Source organism: Ostrinia furnacalis, unplaced genomic scaffold (assembly GCF_004193835.3).
Source record: "Ostrinia furnacalis isolate ACB-3 unplaced genomic scaffold, ASM419383v2 OfSCF3909, whole genome shotgun sequence".
NCBI lineage: Eukaryota > Metazoa > Arthropoda > Insecta > Lepidoptera > Crambidae > Ostrinia > Ostrinia furnacalis.
The window spans coordinates 254,088-274,804 of NW_021134148.1; the positions used below are offsets into that span (position 1 = coordinate 254,088).

Below are 20,717 nucleotides of genomic sequence, written 5' to 3' on the forward strand. Positions count from 1 at the left end.
AATTATATTAATGCAGTAATTTAATTTCATGTCAAACCATAATCTTTATGATGACTTCTAATGTGGCTTTTCAAGCTGCAATTTTGTATGAATGCTTGCCCACAGACAGGACACACGTACCTTCTGTCGTTTGTATGGATCCGCATGTGTNTTTAATTTGTGCACATACAAAAAACAACAGTTATTTTTATACAGGGTGTTAGGTAAATGGGTATATGAGCCGACACTAGCCCATGTTAACATGACCATATAAATGGTATAGTGAAATCAGAAATTTGATATCTTCATTTTAATTATTTTAATTTTCATACAAATCGCATTTTATAAAATTTATTTTGTATGTTTGTGATATCAAATTTCTGATTTCACTATACCATTTATATGGTCATGTTAACATGGGCTAGTGTCGGCTCATATACCCATTTACCTAACACCCTGTATATCATCAAACTTTTGTCAAGACGGGATCGGACAGTGGTAAACTATTTAATATATAAATGTCTAAACTATATGAATAAATCAATTGCAGACGCTGCCTATAAGTGAGACTATACAATAAATGTTATAGTTTAGGATTTTGAATCGAAAAAACACTTATCAGAATTTTCGTTGAACAAAGTTTCAAAAATACCAAAAACGCGCGCTAAAAACTTGAAATTTTTCACACCAAAACCGTTTGGTTGACTTTGACATTACCTGACAGTGACAAATGACGTTGAAAAGTTGAAAGTTGGCATAGATAAGTAAAAAAATATATTTAAAAATATAAATAAGTGACCACGATATCTTTAAGTATCACCATATCGAAAATTAGGATCCTTTTTTAAAAGTAAACGAAGTGGTAATATATCTATCTTTATTTGAATAAGGGTTAACTGATGATACAATAATTGATGTGTCCACGTGGGAATGTGTCTGATTGAAAATGTGTCCCGTTGAAATTGTGTCTCGTTGGAACCAAATCTTTTTCCGGCACTTTCGCTCGCAGATATCAGATCGTTTAAACCAAAGGAAGTCTACTGCTGGACAAAGGTTCCCAAGGGTTTCCTCAACGACCGGCCCTACGCTGCCTGCATCCAGGCACGGCCATTACCAGATCGTCGGTGTAACGAGTAGCAATGCTGTTCACACTCTGTCTTCCGGCCCGTAGCCGGCACTTGAGAAGTTTTCTGCCCCAACGGACATCAGTTTACGAGCTATGTATGCCCCGCCCACTGCCACTTAAACTATAGTCTGCGACTGGCACCCGCAGTGAGTGTGCGAGCGCGATAGCAACATAATTACGCGCGAGAGATAAGGATGGGTAGCTTGGGGTCATTGGACATCTACGTGCTCACAGACCGGGCTTTAGCAATTCTGCTGGCTATGTCGGTTCTTTGGTTTTCCTTCAGATCCCCTTATTTCTGATTCAATCACGTAGGGAACGCCAAGTATAGCATAGCACGCTCCATCATGCATATCATCATCATCATTTCAACCATAGGATGTCCACTGCTGAACCTTGCTGCCCCATCGGCTGTCAGTTCTGCGTACTATGTGCCCTGCCCATTGCCACTTCAGCTTGCTAATCCATCGGGCTATGTCACCATATCATCAGCTATTTAAATAATTAAACCTGTAGTGCTCTCACATAACGTCCATATGACTTTTCATGTGTATTTTCAACGACTTCCTTCTCGAATAATTCTTGCTACAGATGGAGCATACGTATGACCGTTCTATGTTCGATTTGTAGTGTTTCAACATGTGCTCCCTCAACTCAGTCTTGTTGTAACATGAATATGTACAAATGTCACATTTGACGTCTTTCAGCTCCATGTGCCTCTTCATATGACAGGCGAGAGTATACCGTCTCTGATACCCTTTATTGCACACATTACAACGGTAAACCACTGGTTTCTCTCCGTGAACTTTCACCATATGTTTCTTCCGTAAAAAATAATCTGAAAACCGCTCTGTGCACTTAGAACATTTAACCTTTTTGAGCATTTTATGAACAAAATCAACGTGGTACCTCAATTTTTGCTGCGTTCTGAACACCTTTTTGCAACTGTCGCATGGAAAAGTCCCGTCTCTGTGTCGAGTATCCATATGTTTTTTCAATCGCATGGTGGTTATAAAACCTGCACCGCAGAAATTGCACACATAGTTTCTGTAGTGTGTGTTCATGTGTTTTTCTATCGAACCAAACGTCTCAAAGTTGAACGCACAGATTTGACATTCAAAGTAATTCTCGAGCACTTTGAATGGCACAACTCGATCCGTGACATTAGAATAAAACTTATTCTTGTGTATTTCTATGAGATGCTCTTTGAATTCTTTAAGACTCGGTATCGTAATATCGCAGACAGTGCATTTTAAGTCTTGAACGTCTGCATATACAACTAAAGTTTCTGCAGTGTATAATTTCAGAGTTCTTAAAAGCGAAACTTTTGGATGCAGTTCGGTTTGGTGTTGCCTCAGATGGTCAAATTCTTCAAATGACTCTCTGCAGTAGAAACAGGGGAAACCAGCGGAACGCATTTTGCTTCTGAAAAGTGTGGCGTTAGAGAATTGTAGTAAATTGTAGGTGTTCACGATTAGGGCTCTTTTGAGCCGTTCTTTAGGATCTATGTGGAGTTGGGTCTGCTTGGGTGGCTTATCTGAGGACAAAATAAGTTAATGTTATTTAACCTTTATTTTCATAATTTTTAGGGTTCCGTAGTCCTGACAAGCAACTCTTATAGTTTCGTTATGTCCGTCTGTCTGTCCGTCCGAGGTTTTGTTTGGAAACTATTGGCACTAGAGAGTTGTAATTTTGTGGAGGTATGTATATTAATCACGCCGACAAAACGGTAGAATAAAATTTTGAAAAAAAAAATTTTTTTTTGGGTAGCTCCTCTGCATGTAAAGTGGGAATGATTTTTTTTTTTCATCTTCTACCCCATCGTGTGGAGTATCGTTGGATTGGTTGGTTGGTTGGTTGGACCATATTTCGAAAACTATAGCGGTTAAGATAGATCAGTTAGTTTAAGAGTAATAGTCGTTTTACTCATATATTATAGAATTTCATACCTAATAAAAAATTTCTTAGAAGAAAATACTTCTGAAGTATATTGTAGTAACGAAGGACAATTACGGAACCCTACACTGCGCACGACACGCACTTGGCCGGTTTTTATTTGTCACTAAGAGTAGGCGCACACCGTTGATTTTTAGTTGGCCGATAGTTGTGCTCGATTTTAAATTGTATGAAGAATCGGCCAAACCGAATCGGCGTAGTGTGCGCACTCCCATACATGCCCATACTGATCAACTGCCCGACTAAACTATCCGCCGACGAAATATCAACGGTGTGCGCCTACTCTAAGAACTAGTGGCCAGATGGAGGGGATTCTTAGTAAAGGGGCTATTGAGTATACTAACTTGAATCATTCCAGCTGATCTGCGTATCAGAGTTGCTATCATCGTTTAGTGTAATTGTCACCTCTTGCGCACATTCGTCACTCTCAGCATCCTGCTTGGTCTCAGTGAAGTTTCCAAAGTCGTTGACTTCAATTTTGAAGCCTACCGTTGTCCCTAACGTTTCCTTTGGTATGGGCACTGAAATCAAGTAATTAAATGAATAAATAAATAGGACCGTGCATTGTGGAAAAGCAAACAAAACAAACAAAATAAATAAAATTAAGTGAATAAATAACTTATTTGACTGTTTTCAATAGGCAAATAAGGTATTAGTATTAATTACTGATTTTATTTTTATTAGGAAACACTGGTTTAGCCTGTGCAGGGACAGGCAGCTGTGTTCAGCATTGTTGTTATGGCGACAGACTTAGATAAGATGGTGGTAGCTAGATTTTTTTTTTTTGCGTCGGGAAATGCTTTGCGCATGCCCACTGGCTGATGGGGACAGTCAGTCAATGGGTTATGTGGGACTCTCCCCGCCGGGAGGGCGGGGCCTACCCACTAAAACCCGACGGTGTCCTCCGGGGCCATTGATACGAAGCCGCGAGTTATTGTCCTATTGGACATTCGTCCGCGGCTCCGTCTCAGGCTACAGCTCGCTCTTGGGCGAGCCCCTCCAGCTTCGAGGGGAATAGTGATTCCCCTCGGGTCATCCGCTAACGGCGCCCTGGACACTGGTGCGCCGGCGCCACGGGTCTCGTTGTGCGCCGGCCGGGCATCCCCATACCCGGCGGTCGAGACTCCTAAGGAGGAGCGTGGAGGTTGTAAACCCTCCTGCGACGCCCTGGACGACGGCGGCGGATCATAGGGGCGACAGCCGAAGCCTCTCGCTTCCTCTCCGCCGCTTCCTTCTGCGAGATAACTGCCTCGCAGAAGGAGAGCATCGCCTGCCATACCTCCTTACTCCCCACCATGCGGGCCACTACGGCCTGCAGAGAGAGGTATGGAGCTAGCTAGGCGGACTTAGAACAAGCCTTACCACCAACCAAACTAAACAGAAAAATTTGCCCCCACTGGGAATCGAATCCGGGACCTCTGCGTCTGAAGCAGGCGGCCTCAACGTGACCACGACCGCTCTGCCAAGAGCGTAACGAATTAGAAGAAGAAGACGGTTATAGTCATGACTACTTTTTTTGAGAAAAATAAGAAAAAAATCTATTTCAAAATGTTTATCTATCTTTTCCTAAGGTTTAGGAAAAATTACTAGTTGAACTTTAAGAAAAATAAGAAAAAAATAATTAAGATAGGTTTTTTTACGTAGGTAATATGCACATCATGGAGCCGGCTTATCGTTGAATTTTGGGAGAGTATGTATACTCAGAAATATCATCACCAAAAAAATCATCAACGCCTAATAATAAGTACAATTACCATTGACTAGAACCATCTGCTCGTTGTCGCATTTCTGTAGCTCCTCCATGAGTTGCTCCTCCGTCCGTAACACCAACGCCTTGAAGTCCCTCGCTGCCCGCAACTGGGCCACGCAGTCGGAGCATATTAGTGTGCTTAGGTTGGTATGTGTTGATAGCTGAAGAATTTCAACAGGAAAGATTAGAGTTGGATTTAGGATCAAGTTGCCTTCTTCTTGTTGTATCAATAACAAATCTAGTTGCTTGAATTTGAGGATACTAGATACTGTTAAACAACTTGTCGTGCAGGGGAAGATTGAGGGCACAAGAGCGGGCGGCAGGTCGGCAATGCGCTGGACTGGCCAGGTCAAAACCGCACTCAATGGTCCACTCCACGAGTGCACAAGAAAGGCTGCAGTGCGGGAGGAATGGCGACGGATTGTGAGACTTGCCACCGGACCTGGTGTGACGACCACGACCACTCTGGCAAGAGTGTAGCGACGAAGAAGAAAAAGAAGAAGATATGTAGGGGGTTTAAGGGGTGTCATCTAAAACACCCCCAAATGATATTGGGCGCCAGAGTTGCGAAATAATAAATTTAATTCTTTTTTTAACTTCGTTGATTTCTTTCGCCAATGAGTGAACGGAACGTAATTTAGCTACACTCCCCTCTTTCCTCCCCCAAAATCGTGGACACAGGTCTAATTAAAACCCTTCTTCATGTTACATTTAAATTCTACGCATAAAACGGCGCATTTTATACCCAAGTCCCAAACTAAGTAATTAACTAAATGCTAAGCTGTTTTTAAATAAAGTTTCATCAAAATATGTTTAGTGGTTTTTAAGTAACCTAAAGGAGTAATAAACATCCATCCTTGGACCTTGCAACTGATTATTTAGATTTAGTAGTAAAATTAAGAAAACTTACAAAAACATTGAAACAATCTAATAAAATATCCGCGTAGATTTCTTTAGAACCACTGCTTAGATAAGCTTTGGTGATGTTCCTGTGGTAGCCTTCTTCTAAACAACATCGGCAGTGGCCGTAACTAGACTCTGTATCAGTTGTATTATCGCGTTCCTGTAAAAAATCCATTTTTTGGAACTAGAAAAATCATTTTGGTGAAAACAGCTGAAAATTTATTTAATATTTTTGAGCGTGTCTCACAAAATGTGTCAAACCATGACAGCTAACTAAAGCACCAATCACGTATCACTTGGGCTTGGCTTACTTCAACGCGATTGGTTAAAATAAGTATCGCCATGTTGGCCAGTGGCTAGTGAAGTAACTTAGGCAAAATCATAATCGAAAAAAAAAGGAGAAAATATGTCATTTTGATGAGGTGCAGGTGGAAAAACAAAACGCTTTTCGAGGCAGAAAACAAAAATAATTCCTCTATGAAAAGGGGACGAAATATTTTTTATCCGACTTCAAAAAAGGAGGAGGTTCTATATCAAATTATTAGTTACAGTAAAGTTATAACGGTTATCTTGGGTACCTTTCTTTGAATTTCAGGCATTGTAGATTGTAGTGCATACATTTTTTACTGCTGAAAGTTACCCTGATATTCATAATAAAATACCCAAGGTGACTGTAATATTAAGAAATATAAATATACAATGAACATACATACCAAGATTATTTAACAAAATAATTTATTAGGCAACAATTAATGCAGTAATTTAATTTCACGTCAAACCATAATCTTTATGATGACTTCTAATGTGGCTTTTCAAGCTGCAATTTTGTATGAATGCTTGCCCACAGACAGGACACACGTACCTTCTGTCGTTTGTATGGATTCGCATGTGTTCCTTTAACGTTTTCTCTCTAGCATACGATTTTTTGCAAACAGAACATTCATGAATTCTTTTTCCGTTATGTTTTATCATGTGATGCCTTAATTCCACGTTAGTAAAGCATCTATAAGGGCATATTTCGCAGTATATATCCTTTTGCTGTATATGCGTTCGCATATGAATGGATAGCGCGTAGGGACGTTCGAATGATTTTTCGCAAATGTTACACTTATATTCTAGAGGAGCTACTCCGTGTACCAGCACCATATGCTTATGTCGCCGGAAGTATTCATTGAATCTCTCAGGGCATCTATTACATTTATATTTCTTCACATTCTCGTGAACCGTTTCAACGTGAATCTTCCTCTTTTGCTGAGAAGGGAACTGCTTTTGGCAAACCTCACACGGGTACTGTTTGGTTCTACGCGAATGCATATGATAGCCGTGTATTCGTAATCTCTGTTTCGACACGAAACCAGAATCGCATTCTTCGCAAACGTAATTTCTGTAGTGAGTGTTCATATGCCGCTCTATCGCTCCAAATGTCTCGTAAAGATTACCGCAAAGTTGACACTGGAAACTGTTCTCTTTCACTTTGAAAGGAATAACTCTGTCCGACAATTCCAAATACATTTTCTTTCCGTGAACTTCTGTTAGATGTTTCTTTAAATCGTTCAGACTTTGTATACTCTTACTACAAATTGTGCATTGTAGGTCAGATATATCAGCATAAACAACTACTCCATCAGGTCTGCCCACTCTGTACTTTTTTAAAACGCTTTGGCTGACATTCTCTTTGGTGTGATCTGATTTCTGATGTTTTTTAAGTTCTTCAAAATCTTCAAATAACTTTTCGCAGTAAAAGCACGGATAAGCTCTTTGGAATTTCGATTTAAAAGCTGTTACATTTGAAAATTCCAGTATTGCAGTTATATTCGTTGCATGAGTTAATCTTTCTATGGTGTATGGGTTTTTAAGTCTATCAATGTCCAGTTTGTCTTTTTCTTTATACTTGGTGGTCTGTATTCGCTTCTTTTTAGTAAAGGGTTCGTTTAAGTCGTCGTTAAGTTGGTCATTAGGTACCGTTTTTAAATTTCCTTTTAGTTTTTCTGTGTCTGTCTGTAGCAGTCGCTCTAAAGACTTTCCTGATATATGTTTACCTAAAACAAAATGGTATTGAGTAACAATAATACACTTTAGTTTGCAACACTAGCTGCTTCAGGTTTCAGGTAGTTAGATATTTATAGCTCTTGAGTCGTGATCCTTTTTTTTGATGTGCCAGGAGGCAAACGAGCAGACAGATCACCTGATGGTAAGTGATTACCGTCGCCTATAGACACCCGTAGTCCCTGGTTACTTTTATGTTTTGAATGATAATAAATCAACCAATTTAATTTAAAACAATCTGCTAGCATTTTTGTTACGTTTAGAACCATTCTCTTAATAGTTTCTTTTGAAATAAAAATACTGTCTAGCTACACTGTAAGTTTTAAAACTACCCACCTTGTACGGGCAAGCCATCGTACATTGCACTTACTTTTACGCTTACGTTTGCGTCCTACTTTTTGGGCGCGCGTTAGTTACTATTTTAAGTATTTTTCTTTATTATAACTCAGTACGTCAACAACCATCCCACGTAACACTACTACTCAAGAAAAGATTTGCCACGATAACTCTGTCAGTATTTCACTACAATATAAACTTTAAACTTTGGAGATCTTCTCTTCTCGACGTGCTCTTCAACTCGACTTCAACTAACTTCAACTCTACTTAGATAAATGTATGGCCCTACAAACCATACATTTAATGGTCCTTCGAGTTTAAATTCACCAGTGAAGTGTACAGTGTGTGATCAGTGATAAATCTGCGGTAGCGATTCGGTTGACTGGCCTTCCGGAAGAGGAAATCCCCAGATCAATTGAGAAGGCGCACATATCGCAGAGGAGTCCTATCACGTACTTACACTACCTCCTGGAACGAACCAACACCAAGCTTCATCTGCCACCGTCAACTACGTGCCAGATCACTAAGCTACGAACTACTTACGAAACTTCATCCAACTTCTACAACTACAATCAACTAACTACTTCAACAACATCATGCTGGAACTACAACAACAGTGTTTCAACAACATCAAAACTCTCTGCTCTAACTACAAGAAAGACAGCGAAAACCGAAAAAACCAAGAATACTTACTTAAAAACGACTGGAGTCTCTCGAGGCACAGTGGAGCGACTTCAGTGCACGACATAAAAAACTACTGGAAACGTTCGAAGACAAGAACATTAACTACTTTACCGAAAACATCTACGAAAATACGAAACAACTTTACGAAACTACTAGAACAAGCATGGAGAGCTTACTGAAAAAACTATCTGAGCCCAAGTCTCTGGAATTCGACCTATCAGGAATGCTGGAGGACAGTTCGGATGAAACTTCATCATCAAACTCACTGCTGGAAAAACAAATGTGTAACTTCAAGGCTCTTGATCGTGCTATGTCCAAAATTGACCTCAAAACAATCACCGAGAAGTGGGAGCTTCAAGACCATCTCTCTATACTAAAATCTAAGTGGCAAGACATTGACAAACTACATTGGGAATTAGAAGCTCCAAGAATTAGAAAGTACAAGGGCTCCAACGACAAATACTACAACATATTTGTCGAAATGGAAGACAAGTATGACGACATCCGACGAGTTTTAAACTCAAGAATATGGTCGACTGTGCATTACGAAACATCAGCGCCGAAAATGGAAATACCTGAATTTTCTGGCAACTATACTCAATGGATTTCCTTTAAAGATCTTTTCATGGAAACCATTCACAACAATCCAATGATAAACAACGCTCAGAAGATGCAGCATCTCAAATTTAAACTGAGAGGCGAGGCAGAGCGCATAGTGCAGCATCTCAGTATCAGTGCCGACAACTACAACTCATGCTGGGAGATACTAACGCAACGCTATGGAAACCGACGCCTTCAGTTTACATCTTTCATCAACACCATGCTCAACTTGCCTACCATACAAAATCCTGATAGCTACAACTTGAAATAGATGCACGACGTCATCACTGAATGTTTGAATGGAATCACAAACATTGGCATTGACACGACTACGTGGGACCCACTGATTGTCCACCTGATGTCACTAAAACTCGACAGAAGTACTTAATCGGAATACATGAAAGAACTACAAGACCACAGAGAATTGCAGCCCCTAAACGACTTTCTATACTTTCTCGAGTGCAAGTTCATGGCGTACGAGTCCATGAAAAACACCAAAAAAGAAGCTTTTGTTACTCAAAATCAGAAGCATACTTTTACGAAGACTTCAACTTCAAACAGAAACATTCCATCGTGGAATACCAGCGAGAGAAACTATTCATTCAAGAAATACAACAACGAACCTAAGAAAACTTATTACACTACTTATGGAAAGTGCCCTAACTGTAACGAGAATCACGTGTTGATGCAATGTCCAAAGTTCATCGACATGAACCCCACTCAACGCAATAACACTGTTGCAAAACTGCATTTGTGCGAAAACTGCTTACAGGCACGGCAACGACAAATGCAATTCTACAAAAACTTGCAAAGAATGCAACATGCGACACCACACTTTATTGCACAACTCTACAAAGAAATATTCACCAACAACTAAAACATCAAACGAAACTACCTCAAAACCACGACCTTCAACTTCTTCTCAACCATCTTCCAATCATCTATCGACGGAAGATGTGGAGATCTTACTGCCGACTGTACAGCTGCAAGTGATGTCTGCAAACGGCACTCAAATTAAACTTCGGGCTTTACTAGATCAAGGCTCGCAAGTGAACTTAATTACTGAAAGGGCGGCGCAACTGCTACGTCTGCCTAGGAAGCGACTGAACGCAACCGTAACAGGAGTAGGATCTGGAGACTGCAAAGGACGTCTAAATCTGTCTTGCAAGTCCATTTACTCCAGTTACGAGTTTGAGGTACAAGCCCTCGTAATGAAAAAGCTCACTAACAACTTGCCAAACTCCTCATTTGAGCCAAATGAATGGCCACACTTAGAAAACTTGAAGCTCGCAGATCCAGACTTCCACATGTCGCGCCCTATTGACCTACTGCTAGGAGCCGACGTGTACTCCGACATCTTACTAGATGGAGTACTCAAAGGAAGTCAACAATCACCGATTGCACAACAAACACAATTGGGATGGATTCTGTGCGGCAAACTGAAAACTTTAAACTGTCACGTGACCCTCATCGATCTCGACGAAATATCGAAATACTGGGAGAGCGAAGAGATCGTCCAAGACGACAATGACCTGTCTAAGGATGACTTCTGTGAAAAACACTACTCAAACACCGTGCAACGTCACTCAAACGGGAAGTACATCGTTGAAATGCCACTTCTATCTAACTATGAAGAAAAAATGGGAAACTCAAGATCTATCGCTCTCTTACAATACTTACAACTGGAGAGACGATTTGAGAGAAACCATAAACTTGCTCAAATGTACCGAGACTTTATCAACGAGTACATTGAACTTGGTCACATGAAGCCGTCGTCATCGATACCTACATACTACCTACTGAAACATTACTTACCGCATCATGGCGTTTTACGTGAACAATCAACTACTACCAAACTGAGAGTCGTGTTCAACGCTTCTCAAAAAACTACAAGTGGCTTCAGTCTCAACCAACTACAAGAAAAGGGCCCAAATCTACAAAAAGATATTCAGGCCCTTATCTTAAAATGGAGGTCATACAAATATGCATACACCGCGGACATAGAGAAAATGTTCCGCTGCATAGAAATAACTCAAGATCAACAACAACTACAAAAAATTATTTGGCGTGACTCANGGTCGTCGTTAAGTTGGTCATTAGGTACCGTTTTTAAATTTCCTTTTAGTTTTTCTGTGTCTGTCTGTAGCAGTCGCTCTAAAGACTTTCCTGATATATGTTTACCTAAAACAAAAAGGTATTGAGTAACATTAATACACTTTAGTTTGTAACACTAGCTGCTTCAGGTTTCGCCGATAGTAGACGTAGTTAATATTTCTAGCTGTTGAGTCGTGATCCTGGTTACTTTTATGATTTTAATGTTAATAATCAATGAATTTAAAACAATCTGCTAGCATTTTTGTTACGTTTATAATCGTTTTCTTGGTAGTTTCTTTTGTTAATAAATAAAAATACTGTTTAGTTACATTACAGCATTGTAAGTTTTAAAACTACCCACCCTTTAGTGCTTCCAAGCGTTTAACGAAATTCGGGCAAATCTTCTTGAGGTGCACTCGCTTTAGCAGTGGTTTAAGCGAAGTGAACCTCGCGATCAGTTTTGATTCGCCTTCCACAAGGTCATTATTGGGGGGAGGGGTATTGTATATTACTGAAAAGGTAAAATATACTTTTTTACAAATTATTCTGAATGCAATGTTAATACTCCAATGAGGATTTTCGCGAATGAAAAATCCGCCAGATGGCAATACGTAGACGCGAGGTCCAAATGCTGCATGATTGGTTATTTTTGACATGACATTGACAGATATGTCAAAATCCACCAATCACGCAGCAGTCACACCCCACATCCACGTCCCGCCATCTAGCGAATCTTTCATTCGCGAAAACCCTCATTGCAATGGCCATTCTTATAGGTGATGGGAAGCACTGTGGAGTAGGCAGGAGGCCTGGCGCAGGTTGTACATTGAAGGTTGCGGAATGAAATAGGTATATTATATTTATTATCAAACAGTATGAAGCATCTACAACCTGGTCGAGTTAACTGCGCACTTGGCGGCCGTGACGTACATCGACGCTCTGAGGTGGAATTGTGTAAAGCAATCGTAATCATTTGACAGTTCATAACGTACGATAAAGTCAGTTAGACAAAGCGTTTGACAGAATAATCGTACGTTATGAACTGTCAAATGATAACGATTGCTTTACACAATTCCACCTCTGGTTCGGATGGGGTGAACGTAGGGGCGTGTGCGGACAAATGGGGGGGGGGGTCTTAGAATCGCATTTCAGAGAGGTGAAGGTGATGCAGTTAGCTCAATAGGATTGTAGCTGCAGATAGCGCCAGGACCGATCGTTATGGAAAATTCTTAGGGGAGGCCTATGTCCAGCAGTGGTCATCCTTTGTTGAAACGAATTCTTATAATTTGAATAATAATAGCCATAAATCACTAACCTTCACACATATTATATTTGCTAGACTCTTCTTCCGAACATTCCCCATTGCTCGTTATTTCTTCTTTTACAGATACTGTACTACTGAACTCTTGCTTCACTGTATCTTGATTTAGTATATCGCCTGTAAATTTTAAGTCAAATTCAAAAGACCACTTAATGGTTTTCAAGCATCTACAGTTTGGCTACAGTTTTTTAGAGTAGGTGCAGATTTTATAGCTTGTAAATAATATTTATGTACAGACAGACTATAGGTACTTTTTTGAGTTGCAATTTAGCACCTATTTCTAATAGTTAAGATAGTAGTGTTCTATTTTTTTTGTTGTCTGTAATATGTTTTTTTAATTTACATTATTTCGAATCCGGCAAGTAGCTAAAAAGCTCAAAAATATCGCCAGGGTATTACATATTATTATGTATCACAGTTTGACTTAGTGAGCAATCTTGTTGAGCTATAGCACACACTGGGCGACAGTCGCGGCGACTAGACACCGCGACTTTTCAATTTCATATTATTGTCGTCACAACAGAGTTGAGTTGTTGCTTTTTCTTCAAAATCAAATACGTCAAAAATTTACAAACTTACTTTGACCAGAATCCAAAGCTTCCAGCAGCTGTCTCTCTGTGTTGAATACCAGGATCCTGAAGCTGCAAGCATCTCTCAAGCGTGTGACGCATTCGTTACATATGAGTGTGGATAACCCGGCCTTTGACAAAAGCTGAAAATAATACAAATATTAAAATAAACTATTATGACAAACAAGTATAGGAATTTAAAATAAAAAAACTATCTAAACATAAAATTATGTGAGAAAAACCTTATCTATTTAATCAGAAGCACTGTAAATGGTAGGTACACATCACTTTAATATAGGTGATGATCAATATGAACTAAAAAAAATGTAATAATAAATATGTTTTTTAACTAAATCCCGACACAGTGTAATGGTGCAATAAATAATTAGTTAACGCTGCTAGAGTTTCATCATCATCATCACTGCAGCCACAGGATGTCCACTGATGCTGTGAATAAGAATAACTTGCACAAAAAGAATGACTTACTTTTAAATTGTAGCATTCAAATAATATATCGGAATACACTTCGCGAATCCCATTCCAGCAGTATTCCTTGTTGAGATCCTTGTGGCTGCCCATAGCAGAGCAACAGCGACATTTTCCGTAAACGCTCGCAAATTTTATATCCATTTTAGTTTATTGTTGTCGTCTTTTAAAATATTTTAATTTAATTAAAATAAATATTGCGGATTTTTCAATCCGTATCATCACAAAAAAATGGTTAAATTGACAAGTCAGTGATGTGCATCAGCCATGGAACTGTCAAATTATTCGATTATGATTCTGCGTTTCGTTATTGCAAAATCACATGTAAAATGCAATTGCAAAAAAAAAACTAGAAAATTGACCCACGCTGAACTGTCCCACCACCAAACTCAATGACAGGGGGGCGCTACCATCGTTCAACTATATGGTTTCCAACATGGCAAAAATCTGAACCAGCAATCCGGTATTGACGGTGGCGCCCCACTGTCAATGTCATCGACAGGACAGTCCAGTATTTTGGAACTATACCTACCTAGAAGAAAGATTTTTCTCATTTTTCTCAACTTTCTCACACTGTTCATTTTAGCCGAATGATGTCCTGCTGGATAAAGGCCTCCCGCAATGATTTCCACAAAGACCGGTCCGGCGCTGCCCGCATCCAGGCATTTTCCGCGACCTTCATCAGATTGTTGCTCCACAGTGGTGGCCTGCCCACACTACATTTTGCGGCTCGTGGTCGCCACTCGAGAACTTTTCTACCCAAGCGGCCATCAGCTCTGCGTGCTACGTGCCCCGCCCACATTATTCTCCAATTTCTCACATTGAAATAAATAAAATGATACAAGAAAAATTACATTAACCTTTATTTAGAACTTCATTGTAAACCGTACTCATGGTGATGAGTCTTCAAGTGTCCTTTCAAGCTACACTTCTGAACAAAAGCCTGTCCGCACACAGCGCACGAGAATCTCCTATCATTATTGTGTATTCTCATATGCTCCTTCAACGTCTTCTTCCTAGCGTAGGACTTTTTGCAAACGGAGCACTCGTATATTCTCTCACCGTTATGTTTTATCATGTGCACTCTTAATTCGTTGTTCGTAAAACATTTATACGAACACAAGGTACACTGGAAGTCTCTCTCTTCCAAATGATCTCTCTTCATATGTCGAGATAATGTGTATCGTCTATCAAAGCTCTTTTCACACACATTGCATTTATACTGTAACGGCGCAACACCATGTTCTTCTACCATATGCTTCTGCCGTCTAAAGTACTCCGAAAATCGCTCAGGGCATTTCGTGCATTTGAACCGTTTGACCATCTTATGCACTGTGTCGACATGGTTCTTTTGTTTCTGCTGCGTTGTGAAAACTTTCTTGCAAATATCGCAGGGAAAGCTGCCTCCCACATGCATGCTTTTCGAGTGAACTTTCAGCCTGTATTTCGTTACGAAGCCCGTCCCACAATCTTTGCACACGTAGTTCCTGAAATGGACGTTCATATGTCTCTCTATCGACCCAAAGGTTTCAAAACTAAACCCACACATCTGACACTCGTACACATTATCTGTCGACAGTTTGAACGGTATAACTCTGTCAGTGTATTCGAGGTGCATTTTCTTATTGTGTGTTTTCGTTAGATGAGTTTTCAACTGGCTAAGATTCGTAATGCTGCTATTGCAGATGGTACAGCGCAAATCGGTGATGTCAGCATACACAACCAAGCATTCAGCCCCGTATGTGCCGAGAACTTTCCTCAATTCACTCTTTTTATGCTCTGATGTGTGCTCTCTGAGTTCGTCAAGGTTCTCGAACAAGTTTCTGCAGTAGAAACATGGGAATCCGCTCCTGCTTCTGCTCTTGAACGGCGTAATATTTGAAAACTCTAATAACGTAGACGCATTGACGATGTGGGCCATTTTTTCAGAGACAAAAGTCTTTTTTGGGTGTACTTTGCTTCTTATGTTATCATTATCTAGTAACTTCACTAGTGAACCGGGCAGCACAATTAAACCTGCAAACAATATACTTTCTTAAAGTTTCAATTAATGTTTTCCGTATCTTTTTGATACAACAATAAGCTAAGGAAATTCAAAGCGATGGCCAACATGAAATGTTACATTTGTCAGTCTGTGCCTTTTAATCGTAAGTCCTTCCTTTCTAAAGTTTGATGTACCATTCAGTAAGTGTAATGTACCTTTCAATAAGTCTAATGAACCTTTAAATAAGTCTGATGTACCTTTCAATAAGTCTAATGTACCTTTGTCTTATGTGTGCCTTTCACGAAGTCTAATGTACCTTTCAATAAGTCTATTGTACCTTTGTCTTATGTGTACCTTTCACTAAGTATAGTGTACCTTTCAATAAGTCTGATGTACCTTTAAACAAGTCTAATGTACCTTTCACAAAGTCTAATCTACCATTCAATAAGTATAATGTACCTTTAAATAAGTGTTATGTGTACCTTTCAATAAGTCTAATTGTTTCACATACTGCGGACAGGTTTTGGCCAGGGTCTGCCGCGTGGGCAGACACTTGAGCTTTGGGAACCTCGCCAGGAGCTTCGCCTCACCTTCGACCAGGTCGCTGTCGGGCTTCGCTGGTTCAGCCTCGTCCGCTGAAAAGTTATAGAATATTTTTATGTTATGTTTTATAAGAATAACTTTATTAACACACATAACAAGACAATACAAAGGTTATATTTAAAAGAAAGAAAGAAATGTTTGTTGATAGGGCGCCCGCTAAGTTTTAGTTGGGACACCTTGAAGGATGTCCCGACACTGGTTTTCAGCAGGAAGCCCTACAGCAATTGCGCATCCCTATTATTAACATCCCTTTCGCTAATAGAATATTTGCGTTAATTAATAATAAATATTCTTGGGCATAGTGAGGGCAGGCCTCCCACTAGGTAGACCGACGATCTGGTCAAGGTCGCGGGAGGTGCCTGGATGCGGGCGGTGCAGGGCCGGTCTTTGTGGAAAAGTTGGGGGAGGCTTTTGTCCAGCAGTGGACGTCTTTCGAACGTAATATTCTGGTAGTCTGTAAACACTGCGCCATCCAGTCCCAAACTATGAAAAGAGCTTGTACTACGAGTACCTAGACAATGGATATTTAACTTAATACATCATACAGCAGATCTGATAAATCTGCCAGAATCCTTTTTTTGCTTCTATATCTTCTTCTTATATCTTTTTGCTTTATTTTGAAGAAATTTATATATATTTAGTTAAGACAAATAAAGTAACAATTTTCTTGTAAAATAAATGATACTAATAATACGCACAATAATGATCATCTTCAGGCACATAATCTGGGTCTGCATCGGTGTTGTCGGGCTCCACATCGATCAATTCTTCTTTAATTACTTGAACATCAATTTCTTGCTTGACTTCCACATCCTTGAGAGCGTCTATGCTTACCGGCACTGGAAACAAATAGTGAATTAGCTTTAGTGATTAATTTAATTAATCTTTTTTATTCAATTCAGATTCATTCAACAAGGAGATTGGAGGTCTTGTGGGTTGACAAATAAAACAAATGCAAAATCAAATCAAAACAAGTTAGGAAGCTATATTTTACAACCGAGGGAGAGGACAGTTGTTTAAAATAACAGGGAAGGTGGTAACAGTGTTTGAATTGCAGTATCTTGCCAAAAAGATGCGGAATACAAACAAGGGATACCAGGAAGGCCAGTACTTTGACATGCCTAGATAGGGAACATCACTTAGGCCTGTACAATATTACCTATTTTCTAAAATAGCAATAAATTATCTAGTAGGTACCTAAAGAGTATAAATATGTATTTATTTCCCGAAAATGAAACAAAAGTACAATTTTAAATAGCAGTCTTTACACTATACAGCTATTTCAATTTTATAGTGTTTACCATTCACGAAAGTCATCTGGTTGTCCCCTGGTTCCTTCCGAGCAGCGCTCAGCAGTTGCTGCTCCGTCGCCACCACCATCATGCGGAAACTGATCGCCTCGCGAAGCCGCTGGACGCAGGACGAACATATCAGTGTGCTGATGTTTGCGTCTGTTGAGAGCTGGAAGACAAGAATAAAAAGGGCCATGTTTAATAAAAGATTTAGATTATAAAGCCGGTGTTTTGCCCTAAACAATTAATTTAAAAAATGTCAACATTCAACATTTTTTGTAGGTAATTTTGTTAAAAGTTGACATGTTTTTGGTGATTGTGTATTGCGAACACGTGCTGGAGATCGAGCTTAACTAGTTTTTTTCGAACACTTGTACACATCGCAGATTATTTCAAATATTCACAAGTGTGGTGAACCTGAACTAAACCCGTAAGTGCTTAAAAGAGTAAAAGGATCTAGCAAATCAGGTACATAACACGTATGCGAATTACGGTTGCTAATAAGTACGCTGCTTAAACTCGAAAATAAATAATTTATAGACTTTTTACTTACGAACAAATTGTAGCATTCCCTAAAAATTTCAAAGTACACTTCGCGTATGCCATTACAAAAGTATTCTTTCATAATATCCCGGTGATATCCTGTGCCTAAGCAACAACGACACTGGCCGTAGTTTGCCAGAGTTTTTGACTCCATGATTCTTTAAATTATACAGCGAAAATAATTAATTTTTCTATCAAAACAACAAATAAGATCAAAATCAANGCCAAAAAAAACAACAAATAAGATCAAAATCAAAAAGAAATCAACAAATTTACGCATTTTGACATTTTTAGTTTTTTAACCAACTAGTGCGTGCCCAAGTGCCCAACACCATAATCGGTTTTCCTTTTTCCAGAGAGCAGCCTTTTTCTGCCTCCGATTAGTGATTTACAATGCAGAAACAAAACGCATTTGGTTAAAAAAATATTTTTTTCAGGTTTCCACTAAAGATGTGTCGAGGGTTTTTGAAATAACTAAACGCGACGGTTTTCGAATCACGAATAACGTTTTCAAAACTAGTTTTTTTTAAACGAAGTTATTTCCACAACTCTCAAGCAAGTGTGATAATTATAACGTTAGGTGTTTGGTTAGCTGCAAGGCATTTAAGAACTTATGACCTTCAAAATAAGACTCAAATTCAATTGAATATCTAACGTACGACGAACATTATACCTATTTCATCCACACTTATGTTAACGTCCTATGGCTTTCTCACTCGCACACGCACTCGTTTCGTTACAATCCTTATTAATTGGACACCATACATTACTCGCTTTACTCGTTTAGGTTACAAAAAATATGTTTAAGAATCGTCAATGTACGACGTTGTCCTCAAATCTGTCATAACGAAGCGGGAAACACGTTATTTTTTATGTCAACCAAACATCTACCTTATGTTGTTTGCTTAAGAGTGAATTCAGTTTAGCTTTAGAGCGTTGTGGAAACAATCGTGTTGAATAACGAAGAGATTCTAACGTTGTATGTCGTTAAGGCCTAATTCACACGAGAGCTTTTTTAACGTCCGTTAAAAAAGCGTTCAAATAGAACATAATATGCATACCCAAGCCTATTCCCAACGCTCTGCGTTGAAAATGCAACACTGCTCGATAAAAAAGCGTCGCGTTTTAAAAGCGCCGACGTGTGAACACGTACTTGGGTATGCATATGTTCTATTTGAACGCTTTTTTAACGGACGTTAAAAAAGCTCTCGTGTGAATTAGGCCTTAACGAAGAGATTCTAACGTTGTATGACGTTAAGAAAAAAACTAGTTTAGGCGTTTCTGGATAACGAGTGATCACTGGTCAGGCTGATCACTCGTTTAATAACCCGTGATAACGAATAACGCCCATCGCTAGTTTCCACTTTCCATTAATGTATGATGTCCATGTAATAAATCAAAACATAAATTTTTACAAAACACCTGAAATTCAGTAACTTAAAAGTGTGTGAGGCAGTTAATTACATTCTAAAGTGTGTAAAAAATAGAAAAATAAACAAGTTAAAATAACTTTTTTATTCAAAAACCTTATCAAAAACATACAATATCGTAGCAAACATAACAACTGCACAGCCAGAATCTAACAGAATTATCATTTTATTTGACTTTTACATTTTACAACACTGTAACTTCAAGCTTTTTTCTCCAACAAGTCTACATAAGCACAGTCAATCAGATCTTCATTTTTAACACCGAGTTTGGTTTGCAAGTCCTTGGCAATAACTTGACCTTCTTCTACAGTCTGTTCTGGCCGCAGCACAACTTCTAACTCCATGAAGTCTCCGAGGTCCTGCACAGAGTCTATGTGGATCCGAGTTTGATCAACCATGTACAGTTTCCTGGAATGTAAAAAAATAATAATAAAAGAATAACAAATTACAATACAATAATGACTTACTTATGAAGATACCTTTTTGAAGCAACAGTACAGTCAGAAATTTAGTTTTCATCATACCCTCAACCAAATGTAATAATAAGAAACTGACCTTTCTTTGATAACCCGTCCTCTCGCCCCCATACACTGGGTTAGCATCTTATCTAGCAATTTCGCTTTCTCACTGTCGGTCACTGAAAAATGCAGCAAATCATAATCTGCTAGTTTCGGGCCCTCTTGGTCACTACGTTCGTATCTTACTAGAGTGGCTGATTCATCTGCGTAGTATCTCATCTTCAAACGCCCATTATTCACTCGGTAAAAAACATCGTCCTGTTTGATTATTGTCGGAGGACCACCACTGAGTTGTTCGGCTACTTTGCAAATGTTTTCAAGATTTGTTATCTTCGCTTTTATCTCAACGTTACGCATTTTGGATTAATTAACACAAAAACAATGAAGTGGATAGTGAAATTACAGTAATTTAACTGTAAAAACCTAAAAAACGAGATATCGCCGGTAAAAAAAGAAGCGAATGTTTTTTTTCCCGCCTTGGCGTGTCAAATGTCAAT

General features: G+C 39.2%; 3 protein-coding genes across 10 annotated transcripts; all 3 read right to left on the minus strand.

The window, feature by feature from the left end:
* On the minus strand, nucleotides 1-14,099 carry LOC114358395 (zinc finger protein draculin-like). Of its 8 annotated transcripts, XR_003656372.1 has the most exons (8): nucleotides 13,851-14,097; nucleotides 13,375-13,507; nucleotides 12,790-12,912; nucleotides 11,836-11,985; nucleotides 11,457-11,561; nucleotides 6,577-7,648; nucleotides 5,722-5,874; nucleotides 4,834-4,972 (listed from the first exon to the last, which is right to left on the minus strand). XR_003656372.1 is itself a non-coding variant. In XM_028312355.1 (7 exons), the coding sequence occupies exons 1-7, from the start codon at nucleotides 13,992-13,994 to the stop codon at nucleotides 27-29; spliced, it is 1,821 nt and encodes a 606-aa protein (XP_028168156.1). In that variant the 5' UTR covers nucleotides 13,995-14,099; the 3' UTR covers nucleotides 1-26. The 8 variants fall into 8 exon arrangements, 7 of the variants coding, with proteins under 7 accessions (XP_028168156.1, XP_028168160.1, XP_028168157.1 ...); XM_028312355.1 differs by lacking the exons at nucleotides 4,834-4,972; nucleotides 5,722-5,874 and adding an exon at nucleotides 1-120 and having other exon boundaries at nucleotides 13,851-14,099; XM_028312356.1 differs by lacking the exon at nucleotides 5,722-5,874 and having other exon boundaries at nucleotides 4,828-4,972; nucleotides 13,851-14,098.
* Nucleotides 14,100-14,696: 597 nt separating this feature from the next.
* On the minus strand, nucleotides 14,697-18,558 carry LOC114358396 (gastrula zinc finger protein XlCGF26.1-like). Its single transcript, XM_028312360.1, has 6 exons — nucleotides 18,529-18,558; nucleotides 18,283-18,494; nucleotides 17,739-17,898; nucleotides 17,136-17,276; nucleotides 16,317-16,469; nucleotides 14,697-15,866 (listed from the first exon to the last, which is right to left on the minus strand). Exons 2-6 carry the CDS (start codon nucleotides 18,424-18,426, stop codon nucleotides 14,725-14,727), a joined length of 1,740 nt encoding a protein of 579 aa, XP_028168161.1. The 5' UTR covers nucleotides 18,427-18,494; nucleotides 18,529-18,558; the 3' UTR covers nucleotides 14,697-14,724.
* A 1,214-nt stretch (nucleotides 18,559-19,772) lies between these two features.
* LOC114358399 (uncharacterized) lies at nucleotides 19,773-20,712 on the minus strand. Its single transcript, XM_028312363.1, has 2 exons — nucleotides 20,258-20,712; nucleotides 19,773-20,110 (listed from the first exon to the last, which is right to left on the minus strand). Exons 1-2 carry the CDS (start codon nucleotides 20,575-20,577, stop codon nucleotides 19,903-19,905), a joined length of 528 nt encoding a protein of 175 aa, XP_028168164.1. The 5' UTR covers nucleotides 20,578-20,712; the 3' UTR covers nucleotides 19,773-19,902.
* Between the last annotated feature and the right edge of the window lie 5 nt (nucleotides 20,713-20,717).